General features: G+C 48.2%; 1 protein-coding gene and 1 pseudogene across 1 annotated transcript in view; one reads left to right on the top strand and one right to left on the bottom strand.

Annotated features, from left to right (window-relative positions):
- Window positions 1-314: 314 nt before the first annotated feature.
- The window catches only part of STK10 (serine/threonine kinase 10), a 149,947-nt gene continuing 138,341 nt past the window's right edge, over window positions 315-11,920 (bottom strand). Inside the window, exon 19 of the mRNA XM_023218939.3 lies at window positions 315-3,240. Within this exon, the coding sequence (XP_023074707.1) occupies window positions 3,100-3,240 (141 nt within the window). The 3' untranslated portion in view covers window positions 315-3,099. The remainder of the gene's footprint in view (window positions 3,241-11,920) is intronic.
- Window positions 6,134-6,612, top strand: LOC116418771 (annotated as a pseudogene).

The raw sequence follows: 11,920 nt of genomic DNA, 5'->3' as shown, positions 1-11,920 counted from the left end.
AATACATAAAATGGGAATGACGGTGTCTTCCTCCAATTGTTGAAAGGATTCAGTACATTAACAGGTGAAAACTTTTTGGGGGTCAATGAATGTTGTTAAGTAAGAATGATATTAAATGTCTGTAGAGAACATGCCCCATGACACACTTTCCCTCAGCCAAGCATAATGTCTTTCCAAAGAGAAACCCAAAGTCTGAGCTGCCGTATGACCTGGGAGGCCGCTGTGTACTTGGAAGATAAGCCCTTTCTTGCCGGGTGAATATGGCTAAGTGTGCCCCACTTTCCACCCCAATCCAAAAGAACAACCCGAACAGCAAATAACCTTGTTACTTTATTAGAAGCATATTTACATTCTTGTAGTTAACTTTCCAGAGAACGTTATATAAAAATTTCGTATAAAGTCTGGAAACTACATAAAAATAATTTCATCTTTCATAAAGGGAAAATATAAGTTAGTTACATTTACTCTAAAACCAGACAGAGAAAAAAAAAAACAGTTCTGTCTGTCCCTTATACAGAAAATACTAACACGGGGCACGAGGAATACTGCGTGGGCCTCTCAGAGATGGGCATTGCACAGTGGCTCCATTGTGAGGCTAGGTGACCCCACCAGTCCCCATCCAGAAGAGCACAGGGGCGCTCTGAGGGCTCAGGCGGCGCTGAGCAGGGACGCAGCAACTCCTTGAAGGGCAAAGGTGATGGGAAGGACAAGCCACAAGAGGAATGATCACAGACTTTCACCTGAACCATGAAACTGGCATTTCACCTAACACTTTTCTCACATGCCAGGCTACAAACAGAAATACTGCAAGCAAAGCCCAAAGCAGCCCTGTCTGACGGTTTCCAGTGCCGGACTGGTCTGGTAGAACTAGGTCTATGTTCTGCAGTTACACTGCTGCTAGTTCATGTTTCCCCAGCACCTGTGCACCAAAGAGAATAAAAGGAGACAATTGTTTTGCTTGTCTCATTCGTGAGAGACCTGAAAAATGTCCTATCTGGGTCAAATTCTGCAGGAGGCCAAGTTAAATGCTCACTAACCTGAGAACCATTGCTAGTTCCAGGAGCATCTTTACTGCACATTTAAGATTTGGGCAGTCCCCTTTTCCTGTTGAAGAGCTGCCCCTCCCTTCCCAAGCATCTAGTTATAACCAATATTGAGAAAATTTCCAGGGAATTGCTTTAGAAAGACAGAGTATACAGAACCTTAACCTAGCTGGGCACAGTGGCACGTGTCTGTCGTCCCAGCTACTCTTGAGGTTGAAGGAGGGGGGGGGAGAATCAGTTGAGCCACGAGTTTGAGATCAACTTGGGGAACATATGAGAGACCCTGTCGCAAAGAATTTTTTTTTTTTTTTTTTTTTTGAGACAGTCTCGCTCTTCACCTAGGCTGGAGTGCAGTGGCATGATCTTGGCTCACTGCAACCTCTGCCTCCTGGGTTCAAGCAATTCTTCTATCTCAGCCTCCTGAGTAGCTGGGATTACAGGCATGCACCACCATGCCTGGCTAAAAATACAAAAATAATTTTGTATTTTTAGCAGAGACAGGGTTTCGCCATGTTGGCCAGGCTAGTCTCGAACTCCTGACCTCAGGTGAGCCACCATGCCTGGCTTAAAAAGAATCTTAAACCTGTAGGAGCGAAGGTGGAAAAAGTCCTCCCAGGGAGTCTCAACCACTCTACCACCAGCAAAACACAACCCAGATTCAATACGCCCATATGATTACTCCAAATCATTACCAGTTTTGTGTTGTTGAGATATCTTCCCGGAGAAACCATACATTTTACAGCCGTTTCAATGAAACAATTAGAAATCAGGGTGAAAAAAGGTTTTCTTTGTAAGTAAGGCCGCATACTAGTTCAAACATTTGCTTTTATTTCGTTATATACACTCCGCAGCCGTAGGATCAGAATCTGGGGGAAGCCAACTGAGAACCTGAAGTCCCAGGGGTCCATCTGAGGTACAGAACCTGTGCTTCCGCCATGTTCCTGGGGCAGGGGGCATTCCATTTCCCCCTGATGCTTTTTCTTCCTGAAGAGAAGTCCAAGAGACTGCCAGCCCAGGTCTGAAATGCAAGGTGGGACTCCTGAACACAGTCGGGGGGACCGAGCAGAGGGATACAGCCCTCCTGTTTCACCTGCAGACAGGGTGGGCAAGAGTGCTATGGAGCAGACTGGGTTGTGGAAGCCTTATGTGCTGAGGAATTAGTCCCTGAACACAGGAGCCTGTGCGCGGGCCAGCATGAATCGCAGCCTGGCAGTACAGCCTGCGCTTCTCCGTGCCTCCGGTGCCAACACCCTGCATGCGCCACACCAACTGCTCCACCTAACATGCTCAGTGGCACAGGCTCAGGCAGCAAACGTGTTCCAACCCACCTGGGCAGAAGAGGCCAGGCCAGCAGACCAAGTCCTGTGTGTAGGTATGCATGTGTGTGTGCGTTCACACACATGTGCAGGAAGGGGGACACGAGATGGCATGAAACACTGGAGAAGCAGAATAAACATTTCAGCCTCCCTCTTTCCTCGGTCCCCGCCCCCCACATAGACATGGCCTTGTCTTAAGTGGAAAGCAAACTGGGAGAACAGGAAGAATGAGGCCATCTCCCTAGCAGCCAGCTGCAGGCGAGGCTCCACTGGGAACAGAAATGGCTCTGAGGGACTTGATTCAGTGACTCTGCAGGAAATGGCTGCAGAGAATTCCAGCCCAGATGAGCCCGTGGAGACTTCATCAGCAGTGCTTTGTTCCCACACAGAGCAAAACTGGTATTTTGGCAAACAGGAGAGGACTCAGGGCCACGGAACACCCATTCCTCCTGGACCCTGATCCCACCAGCAGCCCCATCCCTTCCAGCTTGAAGGGATCTGGGGCTCAAGGAGAACATACATTAGGGTCATCATTACACCTCACCCTCCACAGGCCAGAGAGAAGTCAGGAACACTGGGGCGGGTCTATCGGGCACAGCTGGGGTGGCACAGGGTGAGGGGCTGGATTTGAGCTGGCACAGACGCAAGAGGGAAAAGGGGTCCTGAGTTACATGTTCACAGAGAATGAAGGAGAAGGCCCTGGGGCCCACCAAGTTGCCAGCCACAGCCCCGGGCGGTTGTTAAGAAGCATCCGCAGAATTGTAGGGGAAGAACTTGGCAGCCTTGCTTGGGGTGGTGGGGTTTGGGCACTCCGCCTCCTCGCTCAGCTTGAAGAACATCTCCTGCTCCCGCTTCTTCTGGTTCAGATCCTCTTCCAGAGCCTAGGGAAGAGAGGACGGATGGCGCTTGGTCAGATCTGCAGGCCACACAAGGGTCCCCGACTCACAGGACCCCCACTGACATGGCCTTCTCCGGAACATTCCCTTCCAGGCCTCACTGCTTGAGAAACTAGGTCTTCCCTCTTTCCTACCCTAGAGCTCCTCCCTCAGGAGGTAAGCACCACCTCCTGCCACTGCCACTCAGAAGCTCCCTGTGGACCGAAGGGTACGGTGGGGGGAAATGCCAATCTAGATGGGGCAGGAAGGAAAAAAGCAGATGCAAATCCCCTGGCAGGAAAACAGCCAGATGACTGGAGAAAAATCCGACAGAGAAGAGGGAGAGAGATTTAGCAGCAAAGGAAGCAGAGATTGAGTTTTGCTTTTCTTATTTTTTTGTTGTTGTTTTTTTAAATATACATTAGCTTTTGCCTAAACCCAGAGGTTCTGATTTTGAAGATTTGTGGTGGGACCAAGGGCTTCTGCACTGTACAAAGTCTTCAGGTAATTCAGAGGAGAACTCGAGTTGAAAAGCACTGCGGGAGGTTCCCTTGAGCACAAGCTTATCTAGGTACATTGGATCCTACTAGAAATATTTTTCTTTTCTTTTTTTCGAAATAGAGTTAAGTTCTGTCACCCAGGATGGAGTGCAGTGGCTCACTGCAAATTCAGCCTCACAGGTTCAAGTGATTCTCCTGCCTCAGCCTCCCCAGTAGCTGGGATTACAGGCACCCGCCACCATGACTGGCTAATTTTTGTATTTTTAGTAGAGAAGGGGTTTCACCATGTTGGCCAGACTGGTCTCGAACTCCTGACTTCAGTTGATCCACCCACCTTGGCCTCCCACATAACAGATTACAGGCTTGAGCCACCGTGCCCAGCACAGAAAAATTTCTTTTCTTTTTTTTTGAGACAGAATCTCACTCTGTTGCCCAGGCTGGAGTGCAGTGACGCGATCTCGGCTCACTGCAACCTCCGCCTCCCACGTTCAAGTGATTCTCCTACCTCAGCCTCCCGAGTAGCCGGCGGGATGACAGGCATGTCACCTGTATCACCTGGCTAGTTTTTGTATTTTTAGCAGAGATGGGGTTTCACCATGTTGGTCAGGTTGGTCTCAAACTCCTGACCTCAGGCAATCCACCCACCTTGGCCTCCCAAAGTGCTGGGATTACAGGCGTCAGCCACCACGCCTGGACCTGAGAGACTTCTTAAGGGCTCTCCAATAATAAGCATTCAAGTAAGAAAGGACGCCAACCGCAGCGGAAAGAACATGGGCTTGGTGGTCAGACGACGTTGTCAGAGCTCTGGGATTTTCTTTTTTTTTTTTTTTTTTTTTTTTTTTTGAGATGGAGTCTTGCTCTGTTCCCCAGGCTGGAGTGCGGTGGTGCAATCTTGGCTCACTGCAAGCTCCACCTCCTGGGTTCACACCATTCTCCTGCCTCAGCCTCCCGAATAACTGGGACTACAGGTGCCCGCCACCGTGCCCTGCTAATTTTTTGTATTTTTAGTAGAGAAGGGATTTTGCCATGTTAGCCAGGATGGTCTCGATCACCTGATCTTGTGATCCGCCTGCCTCGGCCTCCCAAAGTGCTGGGATTACAGGTGTGAGCCACCGTGCCTGGCCTAGGATTTTCTAAAGAAACTGGAAATCAAGATTTTAATGTAAAATCTCCTTATATACTTAAAAGTGGACATCTTTTAAAAAAATTATAGGCCAGGTGTGGTGGCTCACACCTGTAATCCCAGCACTTCGGGAGGCCAAGGCAGGCGGATCACCTGAGGTCAGGAGTTCAAGACCAGCTTGGCCAACATGGCGAACTCCATCTCTACTAAAAACACAAAAGCTAGCCAGGCCTGGTGGTGTGTGCCTGTAATCCCAGCTACTTGGGAGGCTGAGGCAGGAGAATCACTTGAGGGGAGGTGGAAGTTGCAGTGAGACGAGATTGCGCCACTGCACTCCAGCCTGGGTGACAGAGCGAGACTGTCTCAAAAAAAATTTTTTTTATATCACTATGTTGGTTGGCCAAACATAACCATGCCTGTAAGCCAATTCCAGCACATAGGCTATCAGTTTGGGACCTTTGCTCTAGGAATACCAACAATTTAATAATAATAGCTACTACTTTTTGAGCACAGAATGGTTTAGTAACTTGCTCAAGGTCTCACAACTAGTAATGGAGGAGTTAGGACTTCATCCCACCTGTGTGACTCCAAAGCCTGGGCTGTTTAAGCATTACTCTGTTCTACCCCCTCCACATATATTTCTCAATACAACCTTCTAAGGCCAGAGTCAGCGATCTTTTTTCTGTTATGTGACAGATAGTAAACATTCTTGGCATTGCAGGACACATTTGGTCTCTATTGTGACTACTCAACTGCCACTGTAGTACAAAATCAGCCACAGACAATCCGTAAATGAATGAGCATGGCTGTGTTCCAATAAAACTTTATTTACAAATACAGGTGGTGGGCCAGATTAGGACATTGGCAGTAGTTTGCTAACATCTACTTTAAGGAAATAAATATCTACATTTTACAGCCCGAAAAGCCAGAGTTCAGGAGGGAAGATTTGACTCGTTTGAGGCCACATTGTGTGTTAACACTGACCCAAGCAACACTTTATTGACTCTATCAGATATTCCATATTTACTTGAAATACATCTGATTTTTTCTAAAAATACTCCACAATGTACAATCATCTCACCGCCTCCATACAAGGCAGGGGGTTCACAGGCTGCTGACTGTAATGCAAGAATGTAAAAGCCCATTTATTCTTGAATGAAAATCATCACCTCTGGGTCACTGTTGCAGCAGAAACCCAAGTAGCTAATGACAAAAGAATTCTATAAAGAAATCTGGCCTTTCGGCCGGAACCGCCATCTTCCAGGAATTTGCCAAAATGATGAACACAAAGGGAAAGAGGAGAGGCACCCGATACATGTTCTCTAGGCCTTTTAGAAAACATGGAGTTAGTTCCTTTGGCCACGTATATGCGAATCTATAAGAAAGGTGATATCGTAGACATCAAGGGAATGGGTACTGTTCAAAAAGGAATGGCCCACAAGTGTTACCATGGCGAAACTGGGAGAGTCCACAACGTTACCCAGCATGCTGTTGGCATTGTTGTAAACAAACAAGGGCAAGATTCTTGCCAAAAGAAATAATGTGCGTATTGAGCACATTAAGCACTCTAAGAGCCGAGATAGCTTCCTGAAACGCGTGACAGAAAATGATCAGAAAAAGAAAGAAGCCAAAGAGAAAGGTACCTGGGTTCAACTGAAGTGCCAGCCTGCTCCACCCAGAGAAGCACACTTTATGAGAACCAACAGGAAGCAGCCTGAGCTGCTGGAACCGATTCCCCATGAATTCATGGCATAATAGGTGTTAAAAAAAATAAAAATAAAAGACCACTGGGCTGAAGAAAAAAAAAAAAAAAGAATTGTGCAAAGAGGTAGCCCCTACAGGCCAAGTCCAACGCCAGCTTCCCAACTGCACACTTGCGGTGCCTCCCCCGAGCCCAGGACCCTCTTTGAAGCGATCTGAGACATAAGGCAATAGCTAGAGGCAACGTGATCATTCATTTTCAGACTCTCAGGATATGCCAAGAGTATAGAATCCCCAGATAAGATAACCAGGTGAACGTTTATTTCCTGATTGCAGAACCAACCTATGTCAGCAGGAACATTATTGATTTGAGTGTCAAGTACTGAAAGTCTCAGCAGACCATGGTTACAGAAACTGATGAGTGTGGGCCTGCTAACAGGAAGTCTGGGCCCTGGCCAGCTTCCGGCCAGAAAGCTCCATTAGCGCAGAGAGGGAGGCCTCAATTCAAGGACTCCCAAGGCCATTACACAGATGAGATGGGCAGCTGCCTCCTGTGCAGACCACAGTTACAGTAAGCAGAACTGATGTACCATGGCAGAACAAACCTCAGGACTTCAGGACCCGTGGGCATGAGATTAAGGGTAACCTGGGCAGCTCTCTCCTCAGAGAGTTTAGGGGGATGAGTATGTCCTTGGTCTGTACTATGTACTGGCAACTTCTGGCATAACATTGCAGTATTGATAGCTTCACTGTACAACCAACCACAAGGAGGCCCCATGTTTTTTTTTTTTTTTTTTTTTTGACGGAGTCTTGCTCTGTCGTCCAGGCTGGAGTGCAGTCATGCGATCTTGGCTCACTACAGCCTCTGCCTCCTGGGTTCAAGCAATTCTCCTGTCTCAGCCTCCCATGTAGCTGAGATTACAGGCTTATGCCACTGTGCCCGACTAATTTCCGTGATGGTTCATTTTATGTGTCAACTTGGCAAGGCCATGGTATCTACCTACCTGTTTGGTCAAACACCAGACTAGATGTCACTATGAAGGTATTTTCTAGATGTGATTAGCATTTAAATCAGTAAACTCTGAGTAAAGCAAACTACCCTTCATGATGTGGGCGGGACTCAATCAGTTGAAGGCCTTCAGAGAAAAGAGGGAAGGAATTCTTCCTCTAGACAGCAACAACAACTGGGTCTCCACCCTGCTGACCTGTCCTGCAGATTTCAGACTCACCAGCCCCCACAATCATGTGAGCCAATTCCTTAAAATAACTAAATCAATTTCCCTCTCCCTCTCCCTCCCTCTCCACACACACACACGCACGCACCCTCTCTCTAGATTTGTTCTGTTTCTCTAGAGAATCCAGACTAATACAGGCCCAGAGCAGGGAAGAGGGCTTGCCCAAGATCCCAAAACTGGTGACCAGCAAGAACGTGTAGAGTGCCAGCTAGAGAGGAAATGGACGAATTCCCCCACCTCTGATACCATCCTAATCCAAGCTGCCATCATTTCTCACCAGGATTATCACAATAGTTTCCTTACTGGTCTCTCTGTCTCCACTCTTGACCCCTGAGGGAAGCCAGTGGGAACCTTTACAAAACATGAGTCAGACCACCCTGTCCTCTGCTCAGAACCCTCCAGTGGCTCCCACCTCACACAGAGTAAAAGCCAGGCTTTACATAGGTCCCCCCACCCCTCTGACTTTACCTCCTGTCGCCTCCCACCATCACCACCACTCTCTCTGGCGCAGGGGCCTCCTTGTTTCACAAGCAAGGTGTCCAGGCCTTTGCAGTTGCTCTTCCCTGTGCTGGGAATGTCCCCTTGAAACCCCCGACAGCTGCACGGCTCCCTTCCTCAGGTCCTTCAGCTCTGGGCTCAGATGTCATCTTCTTAGATGACATCTTCCTGCCACACTGTCTGAAGCAGCCCCACTTTGTGACTGCCCCCCATGCTGTTTCCCTCCCTGCTTCCTGGCCCCTCACTAGAAGGTCGGTTCTTCCTGAGGGCAGGGACTTGTCTCTTTCATTCAATGCAGTGTCTCTAGTGTCTGAAACAGTATGGGGCACTGAGCAGGTGCTCAAGAAATACGTGTTACATTAATACACAAATGAATGAACAAATGAATGAATGATCAAGCTAATGATGGCACACAAATGCAATCCCACGTGGTAAGTGCCATGACAGGGGCAAGGACGGGGAGCCCAGAAGAGACAGCATACAGCCTCCGTGGGGAAGGCCTGAATAATGAAGACACACAGAAGCTGGCCAAGCAAAGGCTGGTGGGTAGAGAATTCCTGGCAAGGAGAACAGGCTGGGCAAAAGCCCAGCAGAGAACGAGGGAAGCGCAGATGGTATGGAGATCTATTTGGGTACCGAAATCTGTTCAGAGCACAAGTCGGGGATGAGACTCACAGGAGATAAGGCAAGAACAGTAGTTCTCAAAGTGTGGTCCATGAACCCCTAGGGGGCCCAGAACACTTTCTGGGGGTGAGGAAGGGGCAGCAAGCTCTAGTTTCCTACTGAGACACAGTTTGCTTTTTCAGTGTTTTGATATTTGTGCTAATGGTACAAAAGCAATGATGGGTAAAACTTCTGGAGCTTCTGGAGGATTCAGACAATGGCCGCTCCAAACTGAATGAGTATTCTTCACCACCGTGCACTCACAGTGTTTATTTTTATTTTTATTTATTTATTTTTTTTGAGATGGAGTTTCACTCTTTCGCCCAGGCTGGAGTGAAGTGGTGGTGAGATCTTGGCTCACTGCAACTTCTGCCTGCCGGGTTCAAGTGATTCTCCTGCCTCAGCCTCCAGAGTAGCTGGGATTACAGGTATGCACCACCACACCTGGCTAATTTTTGTATTTTTAGTAGAGATGGGGTTTTGCCATGTTGGCCAGGCTGGTCTCGAACTCCTGACCTCGGGTGATCCACCCGCCTTGGCCTCCCAAAGTGCTGGGATTACGGGTGTGAGCCACCATGCCAGGCCCACTCACAGTATTTTAGAAAGTTTTTCAATTAAAACAATAAAGCCAACTGCACTTAAGATCACCTTGAACGCAAATGGTTCACTTTATTAAATCCTGACCTTGCCCTTTAATGTCCTGTGTGAGGAAATGAGAACTATGCATAAGGCATGCCTGCCGCCCATGAAAGCATGATGGCTGTCTAGAGATCTTGTTCTTGTGCCTGATCTTGTTCTTGTGCAATTGTCTTGAGTTGTGGGCTGAACTAGCCACTTTATTTTGCAGAATATCATTTTTATTAAAAAAACAACTGACAACTGGGCATGGTGGCATGCGTCTGTAGTTCCAGCTACTTGGGAGGCTGCTGGGACAGGAGAACTGCTTGAGCCCAGGCAGTCGAAACCAGCCTGGACAACATAGCAAGACCCCATTTCAAAAAAAAAAATAACTGACGAATATGGGCATTTAGTAAATACTCTCTTAAAAATGAACAAACTGAGCTGATCGCTTCAAGGGAAACAAACTAAAGATATTTATTGCCAATGATAAAATTTGAGCATTCAAGCAAAAATGAGAACTTTGGAAAACATGTGTCCACCAGCCTGAACGTGACAGCTTCTCAATTTTTTTTTTTCTTTTTGACAAGGTCTCAATCTGTCACCCAGGCCGGAGTGCAGTGGTGCAATCATGGCTCACTGCAGCCTTGACTTCCTGGCCTCAAGTGATCCTCCCACCTCAGGTTCCAGTGTATCTGGGACTACAGGCATGTGCCACTGTGCCCAGCTAATTTTTATATTTTTTGTAGAGATGAGGTTTCATCATGCTGCCCAGGCTGGTCTCAAACTCCTGGGCTCACACCTGTAATCCCAGCACTTTAGGAGTGGTGGTAGGCGCCTGTAATCCCAGCTACTCAGGAAGGCTGAGGCAGGAGAATCGCTTGAACCTAGGAGGTGGAGGTTGCAGTGAGCCGAGACAGCGCCACTCCGTCTCAAAAAAAAAAAAAAAAATCCACTGCTCTATCTTGCACTTGGATGTAACTTTGCCCCACCCATGATTCTGTAACATCATGCACTGGTCACTTAGAAAATATTGGTTTACTGTGTTATGCAGATCTTCCAAAAGTTGACATATTACACAATATTTTTTAAAAATTATGTCCGCCAGGCACAGTGGTGCACACCTGTAGTCCCAGCTACTCAGGAAGCTGAGGCAGGAGAATCACTTGAACCCAGGAGGCAGAGGTAGCAGAGAGCCAAGTTCCCACGCCTGTAGTCCCAGCACTTTGGGAGGCCGAGGCGGGTGGATCACTTGAGGTCAGGAGTTCAAGACCAGCCTGGACAACATGGTGAAACCCTGTCTCTGCTAAAAAGAGAAAAACTAGCCAGGCATAGTGGCATGTGCCTATAATCCCAGCTACTCAGGAGGCTAAGGCAGGAAAATCATTTGAACCCAGGAGGCAGAGGTTGCAGTGAGCCGAGATCAGCCACTGCACTCCAGCCTCGGGCGACAGAGTGAAACTCTCTCTCTAAAATAAAAAATTAAATAAAGAAATCAACAGATGGGTCAGGAGGGACGTTGCAGAGGGGCCAGTGACAGAGAAGAAACCCAGCAGAACGTGGGCCTAGGAGGACAAGGCAGGCGAGGAAGAGAGTGACTGTAGCACTGACTGCTACCAGGAGGTCAAGTCCAGCAAGTCATATCCATGGGAGTCAGCCACCAGGATGCTGTTACTGACCTTGCCGGAGAGGCTGCAGTGGGCTGAGAAAGGAATTTCTCAGTGGGCGGAGGAAGAAATTGTGAGAAGGCTTCACAGAGAAGGAGAGTGACAGGGCAGTAAAGAAAGATGCGGGACTGAGCGAAGGCATGGGTTTTGAAGGTGAAAGTGTGGTAGGCACAATTCAGAAATGACCCCCGTGACTCTCCTATAACTCTCCCCGCTGCTCTGAGTGTGGGTGGAACCTCTGAATGTGATATCATTCCTGCAAGCAGGGAGGCTATCCCGTGACCCGCATTTAATCACATGAGCACAAAAGGGTTTTCTCCTGCTGGTGGCAGAAGGAGATATCAGAGACATTCAAACATTCAAAGCACAAGAAGGTCTGAATGCATGCTTGCTATTTGGAGGTGGAAGAGGCCACATGATAAGGAACGCCGGTGGCCTCTAGAAAATAAAGTAACCGCCGGGCGCGGTGGCTCAAGCCTGTAATCCCAGCACTTTGGGAGGCTGAGACGGGCGGATCACGAGGTCAGGAGATCAAGACCATCCTGGCTAACACAGTGAAACCCCATCTCTACTAAAAAATACAAAAAACTAGCCGGGCGAGGTGGCGGGCGCCTGTAGTCCCAGCTACTCTGGAGGCTGAGGCAGGAGAATGGCGTAAACCCGAGAGGAGGAGCTTGCAGT

Source organism: Piliocolobus tephrosceles, chromosome 4 (assembly GCF_002776525.5).
Source record: "Piliocolobus tephrosceles isolate RC106 chromosome 4, ASM277652v3, whole genome shotgun sequence".
Classification (NCBI taxonomy): domain Eukaryota; kingdom Metazoa; phylum Chordata; class Mammalia; order Primates; family Cercopithecidae; genus Piliocolobus; species Piliocolobus tephrosceles.
This window is presented reverse-complemented; position numbering and strand designations above follow the sequence as displayed.